General features: G+C 41.7%; 2 protein-coding genes across 7 annotated transcripts in view; one reads left to right on the forward strand and one right to left on the reverse strand.

Annotated features, from left to right (window-relative positions):
- Positions 1-15032, reverse strand: part of ccdc85ca (coiled-coil domain containing 85C, a) — a 36916-nt gene extending 21884 nt beyond the window's left edge. For 2 of the 6 annotated variants that reach the window (XM_056393730.1, XM_056393729.1), the window contains exon 1: positions 13267-15032. In XM_056393730.1, coding sequence (XP_056249705.1) covers positions 13267-13945 — 679 coding nt within the window. In that variant the 5' untranslated portion in view covers positions 13946-15032. The remainder of the gene's footprint in view (positions 1-13266) is intronic. The other 4 variants (XM_056393732.1, XM_056393734.1, XM_056393733.1 and 1 more) reach the window with 3 other exon arrangements.
- Positions 15033-15740: 708 nt separating this feature from the next.
- Positions 15741-24202, forward strand: hhipl1 (HHIP-like 1). The gene is made up of 9 exons (XM_056393727.1): positions 15741-16216; positions 17617-18263; positions 18401-18544; positions 18772-19100; positions 19983-20109; positions 21512-21657; positions 21764-21845; positions 22989-23071; positions 23181-24202. The coding sequence occupies exons 1-9, from the start codon at positions 15923-15925 to the stop codon at positions 23747-23749; spliced, it is 2421 nt and encodes an 806-aa protein (XP_056249702.1). The 5' UTR covers positions 15741-15922; the 3' UTR covers positions 23750-24202.
- Positions 24203-25219: the final 1017 nt, after the last annotated feature.

Genomic DNA, 25219 nt, shown 5'->3' on the forward strand with positions numbered 1-25219 from the left:
GCATCCTCAGTCATTTTCATTACTGGTATTCCAGTATATCTTTTACAATCTTACATATACTCCTTTCTGGATATTAACATTTAGTTTTAATAGAGAGATAGAGATGTAATCTGAACATGAGTTAAAACCAGGGAGTATTTACAATAATTTCAAAGAATCACATCCAAGAATATCCAAAACATGAGTTACATCTCAGCTTCCATCCACTGATACCAAACTTATTGTAAATCACTTCCTGGATATTAAAATATGAGGTGAAACATTTCGGTGGTATCATATAATATGTTGACCAAAATGTAAGTAGTAAGCAAAACTATGCTTCAGTCATATCTGAAAAATATCGTAACGCCATATTCTGTTTGCATCAAAGTGGTCCCGATGTGGAGATTGATATGATCCAGACATAAGTGATAAACATGAGTATCCACAGTCACTTGATCAGATTTGAATCATATCTTTGAACATCCGACATAAAGCTACAAATTAAATTTTGAAGTTTCCTGCCTGGACACCACACATATATATCGTTTTCCAGGTGTTAACATGTAAGAGGTGAGACATTTTGGTAGTATCGTGATATGTTGACACCAGAAATGCGATGAGTGTTGCATTCAAAATACAGCATCAGTCATATCGGAAAAATATCTTAAATATTCTGATATAGTGGTCCCAATCCGGAGATAAGATATGCTTTGTGAGGCCCTCACCTTTCTCCGATGAAAACAGGAAATTCATTGTTACCCAAAATATTGTGATTAAATCAATATTAATCTAAAAGATAATCTAACACAGCATTAACAAAGATGTACGTGTGTGGACAGTGACATGGCCCTCATCACATTCATGGCTTAGTGAGCTTGTGAAAGGAAAATTATGAATTGAATAAACAAAAATTCACTCACATGCTTCTTTAGCCGCATTTCATTTTTGCTGAACATGTTTTTATTTGTCGTCTTAATCTAATTCTATCCTTATTTTTTCAACAGATGTCAAATTGTCTTTGCAAATTTGCAATTTATGACGTTTCCTTTGGAAATAAACACACAGAACTCACATTATTAGGTATATGGCATTTCATCCATCCTGGACTCAAAGCGATGCTGCACTCGTTTGGGAGGGTGGTTTGTAAGTCTGCATTGGTGTTGGAGGGCTTTATAACCTACTCCTACATAAGGGTTGTTAGTTTGGAACAACACTCAATGTGGCATGAATGCGCAAACGGAGTGAGAGTGGGTAGGGGGAGAGTGTACGGGCCAGATTTTCTCCTTATTGTGTATTGTTTTCTGACTCTGGCTTCGAATTCTATGAAAGAAAGAGGCAACTTTGCTGCGATGGTAGCTACACATATAGCTAAGTGGCTAAATATAAGGGGAAATATGCAGATGTGTACCTATTAATTTCCCATATAAGTAGATGGAGGGGAGGGTTGGGGAGTTGGATCTCTAAATAGAAATATTCAATAAGTCAAAAATATTGTGTTAAGGGTCACATTTTTGTTGTTGTTTGACACATGTAATAGACCATTTTTGTGCCAGCAGGTGATACCGGCCCTAATCGCCGGCTACCACCACAACTACATTTCAGACCTATGGGAAACACTGAGGTCTATTTCATTAATACGAAATATAAGGTTCCTTATGACTGTATTCATATAGCCATAGTCTTGCCAAGTGACATGTAAGAATATTTGCGATAGACATATAATTATCTATTTTCGAATCTAAAACGGCCCTGCACCGGAATTCCGGCACAGTGAGGGAGAACAACTTAAAGCCGTGTAAAACACATTAAAACCTTCTGACGGATTTGACTCTACATTCAGGGTTTTGTAAAACTGGACAAATAGTGTTTCTTTTCTGATGCAATCTGTTGTGACATTTGTGTGGTTTACCAACTTGAGGATTATTCCACAATATTCATCAGTCTGAAATGTATTGTAATAAATAGTGAATCAATTAGTCAAACAAACCAACAACATAATCCGCAATAACTGCAATAAACACAATCTTCAAGCTCCAGTCTGTTTCTCCCTGAAGTTATTATCATCCCAACTCCCTGCTCTTTTCTTTTTGGGGAAAGATGATGTCCCAAGACACAACAGTCACATACATTATTAATCCATTCCTCCTGAGCTGGCTGACTGAAACAAAAACATTGCTTTTTATTTACAGTCTGTGGTTGTTTCCACCTCTTTCGATGTAAAGCTTGATGAAAGCAGTGTTTACTGCAGGGCTGTTAGATTACATCTTATTCTGAGGGTGTTTTTATGTTGTATTCTTGTATGTAATAGTGGTTGACAAATGCAGTAAAATAACCACAATTCTGTGTCATTTCATACGTTATAAAACTAAACTGAACCACGAGACACCGAACAGGCTCAGCTGTGGTTTGTACTGTGGAAACCTCTCACATGCTCTTTGTGTGGCTGTTGGCTGGTAGCATGGCTCTTTGCTGTGCTGTGAGCAACAGACAGCAAACTGAGTGAACAGGACATACAGCAGGCCTGGACAAAAAGTACTGAAACACACTTGCACGCTTAAATGCTTAGCTAGCTTAACTTAACTTCAACTTTAAACAAAGTCACAATTGCGACAAATGCGTCCCAGCCAGGTTCATCACTTTTTAGTGTCCCCTGGAAACCGGTCCGTCGTGTTGGGAGTATTTACAGCACATGTGAAGATGTTTTCTGATTCATTTGAAAAGTAAAGATACAAAGCATCTGTTTATGTCCGTGGTTCAAAGAATTCAGGCAGTTATTGTAAGGGATTTTAATGTACTCACATGTGTATCTGCCCAATTATTTCTGTAAACCCCGAAACTCGCTGCATCTCCCACACAGTTTTTCTATGTTGGTGGAAACCTGCTCTGATTCAAAAGCGAGAGACTTGGCATTTTAACGTAGTTATGTGCAGCAGCTCAGAGCCTGAAGGTCGAACATGTGCAACTGTCCAAATGCTACTGACCTCGACTGTATATGTGAAAACCATAGACTGTATAATGCAAACAGCCATCCCAGCAGGTCACCTGCTCTCCCAGTGACAATGGACAAAACAGTGCACTATTATTGTTTCCTCAACACGCTTTTTTCCCACACTGCTCTCAGTCCATTATGTGTGCTGGAATGTGGGAATTCCTGACCAGGCGGCTTTTCTCTTGTGATGCAGGGCCAGGGCTCATCCTCACAGCTGGACCTTTCTCTTCTGATTGTACTGGGATGTGTGCTGGTCTGCTGCTGTGTAATGTTTTCAGATGAAAACAAATCAGCAGGAGAGGTTTTATTTAGAGTTAATGGGAGTCAAATGATTAAAGAAAGAACTCACTGTGTTTCTGATACTGATTCTCATCATTGTAATATGACGGAAAGACATAAAATGACTCCTCACTTTGAAAGCATTGTCGAGCCAGACGATAAATTACTATTATGCCAAATCAGACCCCGATAGATCTATGGCTTATTTAAATGATTAAACAATAGGTTTAGTTTTTTTAAAAAGTCTATCTTAACACTCAGCCTCTATATGTTTTTAAAAGTTATTACAGTATTCCTCGTCTCCGGACTGACTCTGAATCAATTAGACAAACGACCCAATAGCTTGTGTGGCTGGCAGCTTATTACAACCTATATTTAGGTTTTAAAATTAGACGACTTCTTGTGGCCTGAAGATGTAGTGTACCTTCCAAAGGTTCAGGAACTTTGGGGGGGGGGGTGGTCTGCAGTGCTAAACATTTCTGGCTGGTCGAGTACTCGCTGCATTTTATTTCACCTGCGATGTTTAAGCAGTGAGCGAGCGAACACCACGAAACAGGTCTGGGAGGAAGTAAATAAACAAAACTGACTTCAAAACATAAAGGACCACAACAACTGGAGTGACTCGGGTTGCCATCCGTCACGTATAATACGTATAATACGTATAATACGTATAATAAGACATAAATGTAATGTCAAGTAATAACTTTGCGGTGGAAATGCAGACAATAAAACCTGGAACTTTATGTTATGTTAATATTAATCTGACAAAGCAAAACCCAGAGTGAAGAGATGGCGCCACAGCTGAGTTCTAAGGCCAGGAACACACTGGATGCGTGAAACACATGTCTGACGTGACGCATCCACGTGAGAAATTGGTCTCTCATTTATTTTTCAGTCTTAACATATCTCCTAGTAAAGATAGATAAAGAAAAGACCTGTTGATGTCATAGTGACATCATACCAGCACAACATCACATAAACCTAAGAGCTTCCACTACAGTTGTCTCTCTCTAGTCTGAATCTGACATGAAAAAAAAAAAAATTAACCATTGTCCAAATTCTATGTAGAGAGAGCGAGCTGAAGCAGCAGCCATGCATCAGCAACACTCAGCCCGTGTGAACATGCAGGCGTGATTCGCAGCGTTTCAGCGATGTCAGCCGCCATGCCACGCTCAAACCTACACAACTGCCAGACCAAAAACATGCTGCATTTGGCTAACTCAGTCTGCTAATCATCATAGTTTAAGTTTAGTTTTTGCTAGACCTAGGACTGCGGAAACCATCTTGCAAACACAATTGCTTAACGTTGTCTTCACCGCTTTTTGTGTAGCTTGTGGAAAAACAACTGTTCGACAGTTCATGATGCAGCAAATGAAGACAAAGATGACCACAGTCCACAAACATATAAACCTATAAAAATATAGTCCTTTATGAGTATTATAATGCAGTCGCTCATATCTACTCTGGGTTCCACATGAACTGATTCAGCCACTTACTTTGCTTCTCCATCAGCAGACAGTGAACGCTGCGTAGAAACAGCCTCATTCTCCCACGGTGTGTTCAAACCTTTTCATAGCTGCACACACACACACACAAAGACCTTCACATGCTGCCTCATTATCATCACAACACACACACACACACACACACACACACACACACACACACACACTGAGAAATGCCTACGCAGATTCAGCCTTTTATTCAGCTCAACACAAACACACAGCTTCACACATATGAGCTGATTCCAGACAAAATAAATACATCAGTTCTGGGCAATTTAAACAGTGTATGTAGGGAACACGGTTTGGATAGGCTGAGGACAAAACCTGTTCATTACAATGAACCACATGAAACAGTTCAAATTTGGACTTTAAAAGTTATGACTCAAATGAAAAAAAAAACCAAGTTGGTTGTATCTAACTTGAGTCACTAGGATGTCATTTATTTTCCTACAAACCAGCAGCACATGGTTTTCTCTTCTCCTCCACCACACAACAGCAGAGATTAATGGTCCCCACAGGACCACTGAGACGCTGTCAATGAGACACTGGATAGCCCCAATTACAGGACCCTTCAGCAGTTAACAGCAGCAATGCTGAGTAGGAACAAAGATAACAGTGGCTTTGATGAGCTGCACAACCACACAGGTAATTTAAGATAAAAAAAACACCTGGCCTTTCCTCCAATGCAAACATCTGGATAAACACTAAGAAAGATTTTTTGGAGCACCTGTCGGCGTCTCATAAACAACAACCGTCATGGAGGAAGTCAAAAGGTAAAGGTGAGTGTGCGGGTAAAGGAGAAGGGAAACATAATGAGACATAAGTATGTGGACACTCCTGTCTATATACTCAAATGTAATGCTGCCAGGATTAAGTTTTTATATGTTGTTTATTAACATATCCGACGAGTTGCAAAATGTTGATATGGAAGTATAAGTAAAATGTTCAATATCTACTCCTGCAATACAATATCACTGAAGCATGATTTGAATGAAGCAGTTGTTGGTTAAGGCTGGGAAAACAAGTGATTTGAAGCATAAGACATTATGTTCACTTTGAAAGAATTTACCCAAACTGTGATATTTTGCTAATGCTAACCCTAGCCTAAACCTAACCACATGCAGGGCTCAGGATGTGCACTCTACGACTTCTGAACAGTACAAAAATGTAGACTTCCTTTACTCAAGAAATCATCCTGTGAACACAATCCAGGCAGTGATTACACTTTCCATCACTTTGCATTATTATTATAAAAAAGTCGTTTCTACGACTTTCCAAAAATCTGATGGAATGAAGAATTAATGGAGACACTGAGACTGACATGGAAGAGATCTGGAAGGCATCTGCTTCCAGGTTGTTCCAGAGTATTATATGCCATGTTGACCTGTGTTACTGTTTCACGTTACTAATCCCCCACCCCCCCACCCCCACCCCAAAAATGCATGACTAACTAAGCAATGACATGGCAGATTACCATTACAAGTGGGGAGTTCATCTGACCTGATGGGTTCTAGAAAACTGGGTCACTGCTGTGCTCTTCTTCTTCCTATATATACACTCATCTACAGGCATCAAAGTGCAACCCAACAGCTAGAGACCACTGCTGCCTGGAGACACTGCTGCCTGGAGACCACTGCTGCCTGGAGACACTGCTGCCCAGGCCCCCTCTCAGTCAGGGGAATCATCATGTGAAAGATGTACAGAGGTACACATGATGAAGAAGGAAATTTGAGATATTTGAGCAAGTCTCAGGATACAAATATGAGTGTGAGATCTGCATCTGTGTCACGGTGAATCTGTTTCACAGTGAACTACCACTGTAACTGTCTGTACAAGCATTCCCTTCTTTACACCACATTATATAACTACACCAAATATACCAGAGATATGTTTAGATATGTTAGTGTTAGTGAAGCTTCTGGTCAGTGCCAGATCTTTGGTACAGAACAGCTCCCACCCGTATATCGGAGGCGTCCACCTCCACCACGAAGTGTCGTTGGGATCAGGCATCTGGAGGATGGGCGCCGAAGTGAACCTGGACTTGAGGGTCTCTAAGGCCTCGTCGGCAGCAGAGGTCCACTGGAATGGCACTTTGGAGGAGGTGAGGGCGGTGAGAGGGGCGGCCACAGAGCTGTAGTTGCGGACGAAACGGCGGTAGAAGTTGGTGAACCACAGGAAGCACTGCACTTGTTTGCGGGAGTCAGGAATGGGCCACAACGTAAAGGCGGAGACCTTTGCCGGTTCCATCTGCATGCTGCCTTGCGCCACGATGTACCCCAGGAAGGAGACGGATGAAGCATGAAACTCCCACTTCTCAGCTTTGACGAACGGGGAGTTCTCAAGGAAACGCTGGAGCACTGACTGGACGTGATGGACGTGTTCCTCCCGGGTCTTGGAGAAGATAAGGATGTTGTCGAGGTTGACGAAGACGAAGTAGTTGAGCATATCTCGAAGCACGTTGGCAGGAGCGTTGGTGACATAACATTAAGATAGCGCTCTGATGCGAGGGAAAGACAAACATGTCTGACAACACCGACATGATTTATAATGCACCGTCAAGAATGAAAACCAAAGTTTGGAAGAGAATTCGATTTTACGGGAAGAACGTAATACTAGATAAAACCATTACAATATGTGAGTAGCGTAAAACAGCACTCAAATACTGCGGTAGCACGACTAATCTCAACACTCACTTAGCGAGACGACATGGGGAAACAGGCGATGAGGAGGCTAGTAGTACAGCTAGCACAAAGACACGGCAAGACAAAGATACAGACATTCAAGACTTCTTTCAACCAAAACTTAGCCACAACTCGGCTAGAGCGAAGGTAATGACTTCTTCAATTGTGAAAGACCTGAGACCGTACGGCGTTGTGGAGAATGAGGGCTTTCGGGACATGATAATTACGTTGGAGCGCTGGTACGAGATACCAAGTCGACAGCATTTCGCCGACAAATGCGTGCCAAGGCTGTATAATAAAGTAAAGGATGAAGAACAGCTGTTATGATGATTTATAAAGTGTTAACAAGCTAATCATTAAACTAGTTATAAACCATTTTATTAATTAGCTTGTTAACACTTTATAAATCATTTATAAGCTGTTACAACAAATTAGATAAAAAGGGCAACTGACCTGTTGTTTGCCAAATAGTGAGCCTGCATCACTGTATGAAAACTGTGTTGTAATTTGGTTATAATAATTTATTAATGATTGTGTTAACAACCAAATGAATAACCTAATTATAAACCATTTATAAATCCTTTATAAGGGTAGTCTTATTGTAAAGTGGTACCAAGTTTTTCTTTGTAAGTATAAGGATGATGAGTCAGTTCCATTTCTTAGACTTTCACTTTCAGTCAGCAGGGTTTGGCTTCAGGTAGCCAGACCTGTTCAACAAGCATGTCGTAGCATGAGTGTTGCCAAGCTCTTCATCTCTGCATGAAACATAAACTGAGAGCGGCTGAAATGTGTCAGAGACAGGAGTCAGCTGAGCTGTGAACCACGACCTGTTGATTCCGCTCAGTATCACACTGCTGGAGAGACTGAGGTGCTAAAACCTCATTAGATCTGACTTCATCTGTAAAGCGCTGGCGTAATTAGGCCGAGACCATCTGTGCCGAGCCGAGCCGGGCCAGACAGAGCGTCATTCAGCCTGAGGATGAGCAAACAGCAAGGTGATGATGACGCACTACCTGACTCTTGGATAAGAAGATGTGTGTTGACTGAACTGTACTGAATTCTGTCATCGATTTCATGGGGCTTTCTGGTCTTTACTCTGAGGTCTGGAGGTTATGGGTTCAGTGGACCATGTTCAGTCAAACGCTGCTTCTTATCCCAAAATACACTGTGAATGCAATGGGCTGGTAGGCAGTAATAGACACTGGATAAGTTACCAGTCTATCACAGGACACTATTCTTGTGTTTATATGAACCATCTCCTGGCATGAGCTGAGAGTGACCTTCTGCAGTGTTCACTGAGGTGATGATATCTTTTAAGAAACCCAAACAACATGTTCTTTTTCCTCTGTATAACTGGACATTAGTGTTCACTGCCTGAGAATGAATGCATATTATATAAATTATTCCTGGGGGTGCACATTACAGATGACCTCAACTGATCCACCAACACCATGGCTCCCACCAAGAAAGCCCAGCAATGCCTCCACTTCCTGCAGACACTGAGAAAAGTGAACACCCCCCCCCAATCCAAAATGACAACATTCTGCAGAGGAACCATAGAGAGCATCCTAACTGTCTGGTATGGGAACTGTACAGATGCTGAGAACAGTGAGAGCAGCAGCAAAAATCATGGGTGTGTCTCTCCCCAGCATAACCAATATATACCAAGACTGGTGTGTTAGGAAGGCCACAAACATAATGACTGACCCCTCCCACCACCTTTTTGCACTTTTGCCCTCTGGAAGGAGGCTCCAGAGCAAAGTCTGCCAGACTGAGCAACAGCAACAGCAAGACATCAGGACTTTGAACACCCTTTTGGATGCTGCCCCTCCCCTCCTGCTGACACCACAGCACAGACGAGAACAATATCTTGCTCCCAAGTATTCAATGTTATACTATGGAATTTACAATAAATCTGATTTTGATTCTGATTATTACCATGATGTCAACTAGTAATCACCACCTTTCATATTCAAATATATCCTTATTAATCACAACAGGATGAACATATTTGGCAACTGATTCTATCAAATAATAAAAGAAACTTAATGTGTGTCAACATAGCAACTGGTTGACACACCAACCACAGCTCAATGCCCACCTACTAACCTTTACCATGTGGCCAAGGCAAACAAGAAACTAGCCGCTCCTGCTCATATTTAAACAGATCCATCTCCATGGTGACTGAGGAAACTCGTTCGGTTTATAATTACTTTGCAATTGAAAGTCAGGGGAATAAAAGTGGCGTTTTCTTTTATTCGAAAGGTCAAGAACTGACCTTAATGACTGAGGTGTTAACATTATGATCTCATTTGTGAGATTTATCTGTGTCTGAAAAAAAAACACTTTTTACTGCAAGAAACATTTTCTGGGGCACTTTCTGGTTTGCTTCGGTATGGAGTAGATGTGTCTCAGGGGAGCTCCACCTCAACTTCACATTTTACCTCACCCAAGAGACATTCAACTTCCATTTCTGGTGTCTGAAATAAATTGTTATGTTCTAAAAAAAAAAAAAAAAGGCAAAACAAGGTAAAGGAAAGAGACAAGAAAAGGGAGTTGGAGAAGAATATTCTGAGACTTCGACGAAGTTAACAGGCCTGGAAGAAGCTAAAGCTAACGCTGCTTGTGCCATGACTCCAGTTACCAATGAAGATGTCCTAGTTGCGATAAATATGCTGAATGGCACTGTTGATAAGAGGTTCCCTCACGAGCCTCAAAGCAGCTGTACATAATGTCAGTGAATGGATGTCTATAAGTGAGGCCACCATCGAATCGCACGAGAGGCGTATCAAGGAGCTGGAGAAACGGCGTGATAGTTTAGCATCTCAATACATGCAACAACAAGCCAAGCTCAATGACCTTGCCGCTCGCTCCCGCGGGCAAAACATTTGCATAATTGGGGTCAAAGTAAAGGCCGAAAACAGTAGGCCGACTGAGTTTGTTGCCAGATCGCTGCCAACACTACTGGGAGGGGATCATTTTGACCGACCAATCTTAGCAGACCATGCCCACCAAGCATGTGTGTGCATGTTTGTGCATGTTTGTTTGTTATGTTTAGCAAATGATGGGCCAAAAATGACAATTACTCCAAGTTTTGGGTGAGGACACATTGTTGTTTTCTCTTTAAATCACGTTACTTATCTAAGTTGAATGTCTCCCTTGCTTGGAGTGTAGAGGGGAGTTATTCAGCTAGTCTGGGCCACATGCTGGCTTCTGGGTCTAGCTTTAGGTTGTGTGAGGTAGTCATGAATACTCAGTACATTACACACAGTATATTCTGTTCAGCGAGCTCCCAGTTAGGAAAGCCGACCGACAGAGCGATGTGTTGCTGTACACGGTGCCATGAGAATAAATGCACGAGCACACAAGCCCATAAACACATAAGCACACCAACAAAAGAATGCGTATGTAGTATTATACATCCCGACCAAACTGGCTCTATGCCAGGCAGACATATAGACTTCAATCTGTGCCGCCTTTTAAATATCTTGTACGCAAAGGACACAGAAGACTGTTGCTATCTCATTAGATGCACAACTGGAGCGGCCCTATTTGATGCTAACAATCAACACATTTGGATTTGGACCCTCTTTCATAAAATGGATTGAGATCATCTACCCACACTCAACTGCTTCAGTTATTATCAGAATATTTCTCTCCCTTTTGCAATTCATCGTGGGACCCAACAAGGCTGCCCTCTCTCTCCTTTCCATTTTGCAGTTATCATTGAGCCATTGGCAGCCAGCATCAGACAGAACCCTCTAATATCTCCCACTGACGTAAGGTTATAAACATCACCTTTCTCTTTACGCAGATGACATACTTCAATCCCCATTATCTGTACCTCCCTTCTGGCTCTAATTAATAACTTTGGCAGTCTCTTCCCATTTTGACAATTTGGTCAAAAGTGAATTAATGCCAGTTTCTGCAGTGATTAATATGACTTATTTATAGTCCATTCCTTTTTAAAAAAAAAAAAAAAAGCCTATAACAACTTTTCCTACTTTGGCGTGATTGTAACAAAAAATCCAAATCACCTCCTCCGACTTAATTGCCAGGTTATTCATTGAAAGATCACTATGTAAGAAAACCTCCCTGCCTGCTCTTCTCAATAGCCCTTCTACAGTTAATAAGTCATATTTTAGTAACAGCTTTGTAGTTGGCAATACTTTAAAAATCTGGAAGAAGATAGAATTATATATTAAGGGTTCCAAAAATCTATAATGATACCTCCATCTGTGCAAATCATTCCTTTATACCTGCTCTAGACGATAATGATTTTTCCACTTGGAAACAAAATGGTTTAAGTATTGTAGATGAGCTTTATATTTATGGGAACTTTGCCTTGCCTTGCCTGCATCAAGTTTTTTCAGATATCTACAAATTCAAGACTGTGTCAGGAAGCATATGCATAATTTTGAAATTCTGGGCAAACATGAGTCCTTGGAGGCAGTTAACGCATTTGATCCTGTCTCTCATGGAGGGGTTTCCTTTTTCCATCAGATCCTACATAAGAAAACTCTATTGAATACAGAAGGACTTAAGCAGGCATGAGTGAATAAACTGAATGTAGAATTACAAGATAAGGTCTGGGATGAGTGTTTAAAGAGCATACGTGACTGTTCAGTCAATGTCAGGCATAATCTCATACAGTTTAAAACATTATATAGACTTTATTACTCTAAAGAAGAGCCACACCGTTTTTTACCTGATGTTTCACCTTTTTGTGATCGGTGTAGATCTAGGATTGGTAATCTAACACACTCTTTCTGGTCTTGCAATAAACTTAACACCTATTGGAAAAGCAATTTTCATTGTTTTTCAGAGGCTTTTGGGAAATATTGGGTGCCAGATAGCGATTTTTGTGGTGACTAACTCTTTATTTCATGCCACTAAATTTAAGAAAATGGCTGTATTGTTTGGAATAGTAACTGCAAAGAAGATAATTTTAGGAATATGGAAATTGGACTCTGTACCCATATATGATTTGTGGTTGGGAGAAACAGACTACACTTGGAGAGACGGATGTTTTACAGTGAAGATGGAGGTGTGGTTGATAAGATCTCGGACTGGAATCTCTTTCAGGCTAAGAATGAATGTGTTGATCCCAATGTGAAGCACCATGCTGTGTATTTTGTTTCTCCTTTTTTCTCTCAAAAGCTACTGTAATACATCATTTTGTTTTTTAAAGAATCACCACCTCGCACTTAATTTATCTGTGACTGTGGCTACTGTTGTCAGATATCAGAGTTAGTTTGTTCCACATCATCACAGGGCAATAGGTGAACCACTTCAATGGCAATTTTCAGAAGAAAATACAGTCCAATCCAATTTGGATGAAGTCTTCTTTAGTTAATAGTTAAATTTTATTTGGATACTTTAAAAGAAGTTCGCGAAAATGTTGTTGAAATTCAGATGTGAATTGCTAAAAATTACAGAATTCCTGCTCTCTTTCCTTTTCCTTTTTTACCTCCTGTTTTCCTCTTTGACTTAAAACATTCATCCTCTTCTCCCCTAACACATTTCCCATGAAGAAGCATTGTAACAGTTATTGAGTGTTGTGAGAAATGATCAGACATGAGATGACTCTTGAATTAATGTCTTCAGCCACTGAAAACAATATGGGCAATTTTATACATATTTATACATATATATAGTCTAGTTTTAGCCTAAATGTTGGAGACACAGACTGAACAGTTTCCATGGAATGACTCAGTTAACACCAAAGACCAAAGCTGTTTGAAAAACTTTCCAAAGTTTTCCAGCACAGACCTGATGCAGCTGAGCAGGTTACAGTCTGATCCTGATCTGCATCATGACGATCACTCACCGGCTCCTCGCTGGAAGTGGTCGGCGGACAGGTCATGCATAGACCTCCTCTGAGGTGCTGTCTTTCCCTCGGGTGCTTTGTGGAAGTGGTTGTGGGAGTGGTGGTCAGGACTACCGACGCTCCCAGTACTGGATGTGCTACTACCATCCCCCACGTCCCGAGCCGACACCGAGCCGTTCAGGTTGCTCAGGCTGCTGGACTGGCTGTCGATGGAGCTCCGGGAGCCGGCTCCGCTCCTCTCCTCATCCAGCATCAGGACGATCTCCTTCAGCTCCGTGTTCTCCGTCCTCAGCGCTTCCTGACCGGCCTCCAGCTCCGTCAGCTTCTGTTGGTAAAGTCCGACGTCTTTCCACAGGACGCCGGCCGTGTAGCGGCCGAACCGCTGCCACTCCCGGGACACCTTCTTCCCCTTCTGCCGGTCGTCGTCCAGGAAGCAGCACAGCTCTCTCAGCTCCTGGTTGTCGTCCTGCAGTTTCTGGTTGACCTCTTTCAGACTCCGGATCTCGTGGAGGTGGACCTGCAGTCTCCGGTTCACGTCTTTCATCATGTTCCCGTGCTCCAGCATCAGGGCCATGTTGCGGCTCTCCAGCCTCCTCAGTCTCCGGATCAGATCTTCCTTCCCCAGCATCAGCAGCTCCTCGTCGGGCCGCTGGCTCAAATCCGCTCCGTGACCTTCCATGTCCCAGCTGTTTCTAATGTTGCCCTAATAAACCGGGGGTCCTCTCACAGCTGTAGGACGACACTTAGGCTGTTATGAAAACCAGATCCATGATGGATTACACACCGGGCTTCGGAGACAGATCCTTATCCTACACGGGCCCCGGTGACCCAGATCACACCGCACCGCTCTTAATCCACCGGCAGAGGAAACCACGAACCACAAAGCAGAACAAGCCTTCTCTATGAACGGGGTACGTTCATGGTGGAGACGCTGTCTTAAGACCGGAGACCGGAGCCGGTTGGGGTGGAAGTGAAGGAGCATGGAAGGAGACGCAGAGAGAGAGAGAGAGAGAGAGAGAGAGAGAGAGGGAGGGAGGGAGAGAGAGAGAGAGACAGAGCGCTTATCCACCTCACACCTCACAGGAAGTACCACAGTGTCCTCTGTAGGCAGCAGCACAGACCTGTAGAGTCACAGAGCCTCTGGAACAAAGCAGCTCGTTGTGGTCTGTCAGGGTGACAGTATGAGACTGACTGCAGGTCAGCTCAGTATTCAGTACCATCACAGGTAACAGATAACAGAAGCTTATTTGCCTTTAAGCAGCTGTACACCTGAGCCCAGGGTTGGGAAGGTTGCTTTTGAAATGGAATAGGTTACAGATTAAAATGTAATGAATAATGTAACGTTTAATTACTTCATCAAAGTAATGTATTTATTACATTTGATTACTTTTTGATTACTTTTCAGTACCACTGTGAACCATCTGTTGGTGTTGAATATCTAATGAAAACACATTGCTGAATGAAGAGTGTGAGATCTCACACCTGTCACCTGCTGACCCACATGTACACCAACGGGAGTTCCTGCTCAGTTTTAGATTCTACATATCAACATTTTACTGAAAACAATATATTCTGATCTAACATTTTAATTAGTGTCTGTGATTTCATAACACATTCTTTCTCAGTAATTGTAACAGATTACAATTACATTTATTTTGTAATTTAATTAGGCAATGTTATCCCATTACATGGAATTTACTCCCCAACACTGATTATTAGGAGTCCTCAGCCTTCATCTTGATCTCAACTACACTCCTATAAAGTTTCATGATTGTACCTTTCAGGTTGTAACAAACAGACAGACCGACAGACAGACAGACAGACAGACAGACAGACAGACAGACAGACAAGGTGAAACAAACTAAATCTATCTCCGTCCAGATTAACGCACCTGAAAATGCATATTTACATGAGTAATCATGTACACTGAGCATGTGGCAGCCAGTATGAACAGGAAGCAGATTGCAGTTTATTTTCTTGCTCACAGTATAAATGTCTGTAGATATGTTTTCTCCATGACTGGAACTAGTTTGATGACATTGTCAGACTCACAAAGACCTTCATTAGCTCTGTATGTTCATTACATCATTTCAAATACAGTCACCCCCCCCCCCCCCCCCCCCCCCCCCCCGTCTCCTGAACTGAATATGGACAATGTAGATTGTGGAAAAAATCTTTGCTTGACTCTTTCACTCCCTCTTCTATCATTATAACAATAACTATTATTATTATCATTATTATTATAAAGATAAGGTCGCCCTCTGCTGGGCAGCAGGAGATTACAGGTGTGAGTAATGGGGGAAAAAAATGACAGTTTAACCCAAGAAACTACAATAACAGAGAAGCCCCAGGATGCATTGCGAGCTGGGATCTCAATGATAGATGTCTTTTCTTTTTTTTTTTTCTTATTGTGTGTGTGTGTGTGTGTGTGTGTGTGTGTGTGTGTGTGTGTGGGGGGGGGGGGGGGGCGACGACAGACAGCTGATTTCCTCGCACTGTGTGTGCACATGCACCGGGACAGCAGCTGGCTTCAGGTCCACAGAGCCCTGGTTCACTCTGCGGTTCACCACGTCAGATGACTGGAGTTAGAGCAAAGTGCACACAGGAAGCCACCTCTGCACAACTTTCTCTTCCATAGTCTCCAACCTACGCCATAATGCGGCGGTGTTACGGCAAAGCCTTCTGTCTTCCATGGCTCTCGCCGTTTGGCATCTTGTGTTTTTCGACACTCTGGGTCGCACCTGTAATGTTACACCCACAGTGTCTGGATTTTAAGCCGCCTTTCCGACCGCCCAGGGAGCTCGAGTTTTGCGTAATGTACAAGGAGTTTGGCTGCTGTGATTATCAGAAAGACCAGGAGCTGATGTCTAAGTACTACCAGATTATGGACAATTTTGATTATCATGGATATGCCAACTGTGCGGGCTTCGTCCTGGAGCTGCTCTGCCAGGTAGGCATGCACGGACAAAGGTCGCTTGGCTCAGTCCAGAACGTCTCCATCATGCGCAAAGAGTCTGAGCAGACAGCAAAATCAGCGACTGTTAAACAAGCAGAGGACGATCCGCCATGTGTATAAAAACAGCTAAACGTAGCCTAATAATATGGTCTCACAGTAAATGACTAAACATTAGGCTTTTAATGAAGTAGACTGAGCTAAGTAAAGTAAACCCCGAGGAGGGTCTGAAGCTCCCTGAGATGTTGATGTGTTTCAGGCTCGCTGACATGCTGTAGATTGGGATCTTCGTTGACTCTATATTTATGAACATTTTATTTGTTCTTGATGCGCAGAAACACCAATTAGTCATGATTGGCAATTGGTGGACATATCTCTTTTCTGTTGCTGATTCAGCTTCTTGTGTGCAGATGGTTCACTTCCTCTTAGTGTGTCCATTGTGTAACATAAAGATTTGCTATAAATATGCCTTAAATCTTACATAAGCAGTTATTTGAATAAATTACATTACTGGTTTTATTTGCAGGCACATGAAACCTTCATTCTACAATGCCCCTAACTTAGTATTCTGTAGGCTATTATTAGTACAGTATTATTTTTCTTATTTCAAGATTGAAAAGATATGTTACAATGTCAAATGTATTGAAAACAATAATGTAAAAGAAAACTAATTTCATTGTCAACAAAAACAGCATGCTCTGAAAGCTCAAAGTTATGATTTCCTTAATGACAGCACTTCCCTACAGGCTATCATGAATGCTGTCCCCTCCTATTATGCTATGATAATACTGGAGAAACTATAAGACAGATTCAATGACCAATTAGCAAAACACTCAAATCTTTAATTGTTAGGCTACTAAGATCGTCTTTCATTCAAGCTTATATATTCAGTGTTTTCATGCTAACAATGTTCACACTATTATGCTTTAGCATTAAAATACAGAATTTAACTGAACAACAGCTGCTGGCAAAGACAACAAGGTCAGTAACACTGTAATTCATTATCATGTTATATTCACCACTGGTAATCCAGACTGATGAGAGCCAATCAGGGAGCGAGGTGGGTGTCTACATCATCGTTTCCAAAGGTCACAGTTTCTGTCCGTCCAGGCTACAACACAACCCCAGAGTTTTCAAAATAAAACAGGTCCAGCAGAGTTTCCAAAACTCAGTTTCCGGGGCTTGGATGGAGGAGGAAACATAGGAAAAGAGATTAGTTTTAGTGTGGACATAGCCTGACTCTACTCAGCGTCTTTCCACTCATTGTTTTAGTTTTAGGGCTTGATGTGTAAATGAGCTAACACGTTTGCCGTATCAACTTTTGTCAGCGTTGTGTGTACAGCCCTCCTCCTTACTGCCTCTCCTGCTCTGCTCACCTCTCCTCTGCATCTGTTCAGGAGTGTTCTCCCTATGCAGCTCACCTCTTTGATGCCGAGGACCCGAGCACCCCGGACCGGACCATCCCTGGCCTCTGTCCGGATTACTGCTCCCAGTTTTGGAATAAGTGCAGTTCCACCATCCCTCTCCTGACTGATGACCCACACATTGCCAAAGTCAAAGCAGACCAGACTCGCGTCTGCCAGTACCTGGCGCTAGATGACGTGGACTACTGCTACCCACACCTCCTCAGCAACCAGAAGCTAACACAGAACCTGGGCCGGGTTCAGTCAGACACAGATGGTTGTCTGCAGCTGTGTCTAGAAGAAGTGGCCAACGGTCTGCAGAACCCACTAGCCATGGTCCACGCCAATGATGGCACACATCGGTTCTTTGTGGCCGAACAGGTGGGCTTGGTGTGGACCTACCTTCCTGACCGGTCCAAACTACAGAAACCATTTTTGAACATCACTAAGGCGGTCTTGACATCATCATGGGAAGGTGATGAGAGAGGCTTTCTAGGACTCACCTTTCACCCCATGTACAAGTACAATGGGAAGCTGTATGTGTATTACTCAGTGGAGGTGGGTTTTGATGAGAGGATCAGGATCAGTGAGTTCCATGTGTCAGCCAACGACATGAATGTGGTGGATCACACCTCTGAGCGGTAGGTATGGACAGTCCATCCAGGTTTGGTAACAGCAATGGGTTTTTAGAGATCTTCAACATTTAGAACTCTACATGTACCCTACAGATAAACAAGGAGTTTCTGTGTTGTATTTGTCGTGTCCACTGTCCTTCCAGGGTTATTTTGGAGATCGATGAGCCTGCATCAAACCACAATGGAGGGCAGCTGCTCTTCGCCGATGATGGTTACTTGTACATTTTCACAGGTGATGGTGGAATGGCAGGAGACCCATTTGGGAAATTTGGGAATGCTCAGAACAAGTGAGAAAATATTTGATCTTAAGTAACCAAGTATCTTTCAAAGAACCAATCTAATTGCAACAAATGTACCAAAGAATCATGTTTAGAGAAATCTTAGATGAATGTTTTTCTCAGAAAGTATATATGTAAATATGTAAATAATATCTGCAGGAACAATATTTGTTACTCTTCATGTGACATAATATTCCAGTTACTACTCATTTCCCATATTGCCACATCTATATCAGGTCAGCTCTGTTGGGTAAAGTTCTTCGTATTGATGTGGATGACAACGAGAGAGGTCCACTGTACAGAGTCCCTCCAGATAACCCATTCATACATGAGCGAGGAGCTCGACCTGAGATTTACGCCTATGGTGTCCGCAATATGTGGAGGTGCTCGGTAGACCGGGGCGACTTTCACAGCAAAGAGGGCAAAGGACGCATCTTCTGTGGGGACGTGGGCCAGAACAAGTTTGAAGAGATTGACATCATCGAGAAAGGGCGGAACTACGGCTGGAGAGCTAAAGAGGGCTTCTCCTGCTATGATAAGAAGCTTTGTGCCAACAGCTCACTAGGTAGGTTTCGTCTGGACACAGCCATGGTCACCCTTGTTCAGCAGCAGACAGCAGTGGTCTTAACTGTGTTGAATTGGAGGGCCAAGACTGCGGTTTTTCATTCACGCACCAGCACCTCTCCAACTCTCTGCACAAATAGTGTAGCTTTTCCTGTCTGGATGAAATCAGCTTCTGTAGTGTTTTGTCTGAATGAAAGGCTGCAGGCTCTTGGCTCTTTGCAGAAATGATGACCCACTTTTTTTTTACTGCTGCCAAGGAAATAAACTCGCTTTGGATAAAAGCGTCTGCCAAATGAGTCAATGTAAATGTAAACTCATTATTACATTATACCAATATAACTAACGCAAACCGCCATCAGTTAGATGGAAAACTGAAAGCAACATTTAACCAGCAGCTACCACATGGAACCTACATCTTGTTGTTAGAATGTGGATTATCATGTCGTCAGTAGACCATTAGAACTTTTTAAGCGACTTACCTGAACAACCGTAATTCACACTGAAATGTGCAAAATCGTCATGAAATCACTGATAGTTTACATTGTCAGCCTAGCCGAGCAGTTACAATGTGCCTTGTTGGACCTGCATTATCAATGTCATCATGGTGGTTTAATGAGATACATGTGCTTCCAATATTCGCTTCAAATGATTTCTAAATTAGAACATATATTGTGCTGAAGTGGCTAAGTTTAAATGAAAAAAAAAAGAAAAATGAAATGAGACTTATCCCTGAAAGATACATTTTTATTGAACTGTAAAATTGACAGTGTCACAGAAAAAACTTTCTGAATATAAAATGACTGGCTTCACGGAAAAGAAATGGGTGGTCCAGATTAAAGACAAGCTCAGGAAAACCAAGAATGACCTTTAGATTTGTTCACAGATGATGTCCTGCCAATTTATGCATACCCCCACAAGATGGGCAAGTCAGTGACTGGTGGCTATGTGTACCGAGGCTGTGAATACCCCAACTTGAACGGGATGTACATATTTGGAGACTTCATGAGCGGGTAAGATTTAATCTTGTAAATAGCATGTTTTGTTTGCAAAATAACACCAACATTTATGTTGGTGTTAACAACAGCAGTGAAAAGATTTTGAGGAATGGAAACAATATGATATCAGACCTAAGCCTGAAGATAAATTTAGTAGATGTTTGTTTGATACCTCACTTTCACAGATGACATGGAGTCTGTGAACTAGTTTGGACAAGCAAAGAGAGGGGAAGTTCAAGTTCTTGTCAAACACGAAGCACTTCTTTTAACAGCTCCTTTTTCTACAGGCCCTCTACCGTTGTCATGTTTTCCACCAACTGTAGCTTCAGTAAAACAGAATATATTTACATTCAGATTCAGATCCAGACAACTTTATTAATGCTAAAAAGGGCAGTTCCTTTGCAGCTTTCCCAGTCCATACACACAAGTTCCCTGTCAGAGGCCACAGATCAACATACAGTGTGGATCAATGCAAGGAGCAAAAAGTAAAACAAATAAAAATAAAACATATAAAATACATAAGAAATAATACATTATGTTACAGTTCCTATAGCAGATGTGTAATATACATGAATGACTGAATTTAAAATTTTAAATATTTGTATATATTATTTATATATATCCATCTATATCTATATATATATACATATTTATATATACAGTATATATATATATATATATATATTTGTATATAAATATACAGTATAACATATACATTAAAATGACAGCTGTAGGCGTTTAGTAGTGTGATAGCAGGAGGAATGACAGACTTGGAGTAGTGGTTTGTTCTCCTAAGGGGCACATACCAGTAATGCCAACCTGAGGGCACTACAGTAAACTCTCTGGACAAAGGGAGCACAAGCCACTTTACTGGACTCCAATTATCTTTGAGCAAACTTTCACAATACCCTTTAGGCTATTTTTGTCCTTTACAGAAAAACCCATTAAACCAGCAAATATAGTCCACACACATCTTCCATATTTGGGAGGCTTTTGATGGAACTGCAACTGACCATTTTCAATCAATCAATCAATTAATCTATTAAAATCTTTTTTTTGCTGAATACATGAATACTTTAGTCTACTATAAAATGTCACAAAAACAGTGAAAATCTCCCCTCAGAGTGTCCCAGAGCACAAAGTGATGTCTTCAAATTCAAAGATCTTAAATTCACAGTGAAATACAACACAGGGAAACAGAAAATACTCACAATGGAGATCCTGGAACAGGCATATTTGTTCAATATATAATTAGCACTTCAATAATTGTTCATGCTCCCTAAGGTTGTTAAAAAGTACTCTGGGAAGTAAAAATAGACAATATTGCATAAAAGTTCACACAACACCCTGTCTCAAAATAACATGGACTGCACTGCACATTAGAGACTGGGAATGTTTTGCTTTGTTCCTGTACCAGGCGTTTGATGAGTCTGCAGGAGGACAGAAACACTGGGCAATGGGATTATAATGAGATCTGTATGGGGATGGGCCTGACCTGCGCCTTCCCTGGACTCATCAACAACTACCACCAGTACATCATCTCTTTTGCTGAGGATGAAGCTGGTAATTCATAAACACACGACCTCGAAGCAACCTACGATGCTGTCTACACCAGCTGTAACTAGTGTAATGTCTTCCTGATGTTCTGTTCTGTTTTTCTTTCCATCAGGCGAGCTGTACTTCATGTCCACTGGAGTACCGAGTGCTACGTCACCTTCAGGAGTCGTTTATAAATTGGTGGATCCCTCAAGGTGACTAATATAATAATTACTTTGCTATTTCCTTACTTTGCCTTCATTACATATAAAATGTCCAGTAACTGCTCACTGTGAAGTGAGTATGTGCAGTTCTGTTGGACATGGATATATAAGACACACATCTGTTCATAATTACAAATCTCTTTCTGCTGCATTAGCTTGAGGGACGTGCAGTATCATGATCATACTTGGCTTGGATGTGAGTTTAGCTCTGTGTTTTCTTAGCATTGGTGGGACAACTTTCTCACACATTTCTTTGGTGTCGGTGCAGTGCTGTCCATTTAAGTACTGAATCACACCTATGGTGCACGCGTGCAGTTAAGTTGTGGCCCGTCTTGAAGATTATGTAAACCACTGTTCCTACGGTTAGTAGTTTACATAGAACAGTCAACTAGATCACATGATCAAATGTTACACTTACTCTATGTACAGTTTGATCATGTTGAGAATATGACGCATCATCAGACAAACATCCAGCTCAGTAACATCAGACCATACCATGGATGTAGCAGGTTATGATTAGCATAGCATTAAGCAGCAGGTGAATAAACAGAAGTAGTTTGTGTTTTTGAATGACTTCATTTACTGACTTGTGTCAGTAAATGAAATAAGCCACATTGGAAACATCCGTTCAGAAGAGAAGCTGCAGTGCAGGCAGAGGTCAAGCTAAGCTAACAGGTTAGGCTGTGAAAACCTAGTTAAGCTAGCTTTCTATGGAAGCAGCACAAGCTGTCCAAGTGTAACAGACTGACTTTGTCATGTTTCTGTGTAAAGGCATCACAGATAAAGAAGAGTGAATGATGAATGAAAGGATGTTTTCTGTCCTTTCATCTTTACTAATTAACAATTGAATTAGCTCAGAGGCTACCTGCAACTACCGGCATCTTTTAAGGTGGAATGTTTTCTTTTGTGTTACTTAATGCTTGATTAACACCTTAAATGTCAATATGACAACCTTGACAATTTCATTTGATTTTGTTAGCTCTCCTCATGACATACACTTTAGTGATGATTGGATCTTCTAAACCAGATTGTCGAACTGTGGCTATCACTTAAAGCGACAATTAAAAGTATTCAAAGTTTCAGAAAAAAGAGTGATTCGTTTTTGTTCTGTGTTGTTTTTCTGTTGTTTTTCAGACGTGCTCCACCGAGGCAGTGTCACTATGACCCTCTTCCTGTCAGAGTTAAAAGTAATCTCATAACGTTTGTTCCGCAGGAAAGTGAGTCGACTTACAAAGCACTTGTCACTGACTAGAACTACTCAAATATGTGACTTTAATTGTTTATGTTAATATTTGGTCACATGTTTTACCATTGTTCTTCCATTAGCATTGATTGGCGTTGAGCTATCAAGCAATAACCAGCCTGAGCCACAACCCACAGAATCATACGACTGGCTCCAAGAGCTCATTGACCGTCTCGGTGAACTAGGACCAGACCTGGCCACCCCTTTACCAACCACTACTACCACCAAACCACCCAGACAGTCAAGGCGGAAAGGTCGGCGCAGAAAGGGAAAATCCAGAATGGAACCTGGACCCGAGCTCCAGAGTGGAAGGGTGAGGCTGTCTGGAGACGAAGAAGGCCGCAGTGACCGTGGACGAGTGGAGATCTACATTAACGGGGAGTGGGGCACCGTGTGTGATGACCTATGGACCACCAAGAATGCTGCAGTGGTTTGCCGGCAGTTAGGCTTCCGGTACGCTCTGAAAGCAGCCAAGAACTCAGAGTTTGGTGAGGGGAAAGATATCCGGATTCTTCTGGATGATGTTCAGTGTGAAGGCACAGAGTCCAGCCTGCTGGAATGTAAACACGCCGGCGTCGGGACACATAACTGTGCCCACTATGAAGATGCCGGGGTGATCTGTGGCAACTCGGACTACGTTGTGCAAGTCTAAAAGTGGGACTACTATGAAGTCAGAGTAGTGCAGTCACGGTACAATGTGTTTTGAATAAGGTATATGGTACATTTTTTTTCTTTTTATAAAACCCACAGGTGAAGCAAAATCTAGAGCAGGAAATGATGTAGGCTGTCACATTCCAACACTGTAACTGTGTCCAAGCTTTTCCTTCGCTAATGTCAACAGTGGCACTTTGCTAATTTTACTCAAAGGTAAATGTTTATATGAGAGTTTATTTTTAATTTTTCATCACAGATTTGAATGTTGTAATTTGAATGTATGTTTGGCTTCTCAGTGATTTGTTACAATAACATGTTTGATAATAATAAGTGTCTGAATGTCAGATTTTCTAATGTGTTGAATGTTTATTCCCCACTGAATGAATGTATGGTTGTATCCTGATGTTACCATGTTGGTAAAATGATTTCAATAAACTCTTTCTAGAATCTACCCAGCTGGTACCAGGCGTCAATGTAACGTCAGAAAGACGTTAGACAGACATTAACCTTTGGTTGGAAATGAAAATCGGGTTGACGTCAAAATCCAGTGTTGGTTCATTAAGAAACATCACAGTCAGGGTCGTATAATAATAATAATAATAATAATAATAATAATAATAGTTAAATTAGTCCAGTTCATGATCCACTTCCCTTGGCTGAGGTGTTATACAGCCTGATGGCAGTGGGGACGAAGGTTATCCTGAACCTCTCTGTTCTGCAGCGCAGTTAGATAGTTGGCTGCAGCTGTAGCTGCTTCTCTGTCATATCACTGATATGATATTGGATGTCATATGAGCACACCTGGAGGTGTGCCCTAAGTATCCATTCTTCTTTCCTTCCCTTCATCCTTTACTGACGACCATACACCATTTAATACACCATTACTATATCTGGAAATAATCGTTACGGTACAACGTTTGCTACAATCAAAGATCGACCACACGCGTTAATGTACTCCATATCAGCACTCTAGGAATGCCTCAGATTACTTGGTCGGAAATAATTGTTGTACAATGTCAATTGTGACGTTTAGCAGAGTTGGGCTACAGAGTATCTTTCACCATACTTCAAGACTAGAAACCAACATCAATATCAACGTCAGCTGCTGTAGTTTTGTACGTGAAATTGATGCTAGCATTAGATATTGTCCTGGCTCTGAATTGAAACATCAACCAAATACCTGCTACATGTTAGTTGCCAGCTGACTGCAGGCTGCTGGCTTTCTCCTGACACTAAGTTTGATACAACTGGACATGAGAGCACTGTTTCAGAGCTATCCCGCGAATTGTTGTGGTTAAATGTCCTACTGTTTCCCCGTTGATGTGCGTGAACCATCACCTTAACCTGAGCCCAGCGAAACAGTATCTGAAGGGGGAACAGACCGAAGCTCGATGTTATAACTGGTATTTTGTCCAGTGTAAAAGGGGTTTAAGATACAAGATCGGCAGATGTCGGTGATGCAGTGCTA

The sequence above is a fragment of the Seriola aureovittata genome, chromosome 13 (assembly GCF_021018895.1).
Source record: "Seriola aureovittata isolate HTS-2021-v1 ecotype China chromosome 13, ASM2101889v1, whole genome shotgun sequence".
In the NCBI taxonomy this organism is placed as follows: domain Eukaryota; kingdom Metazoa; phylum Chordata; class Actinopteri; order Carangiformes; family Carangidae; genus Seriola; species Seriola aureovittata.

What these genes read in the sequence shown, in the direction of transcription:
- hhipl1 (XM_056393727.1), top strand. Translation starts at nt 15,923, where the DNA reads ATGCGGCGGTGTTACGGCAAAGCCTTCTGTCTTCCATGGCTCTCGCCG. An exon ending in TTTTGCTGAGGATGAAGCTG is followed by an intron (nt 21,658 to 21,763) that starts GTAATTCATAAA and finishes TCTTTCCATCAG; the next exon opens with GCGAGCTGTACTTCATGTCC. An exon ending in AACGTTTGTTCCGCAGGAAA is followed by an intron (nt 23,072 to 23,180) that starts GTGAGTCGACTT and finishes TTCTTCCATTAG; the next exon opens with CATTGATTGGCGTTGAGCTA.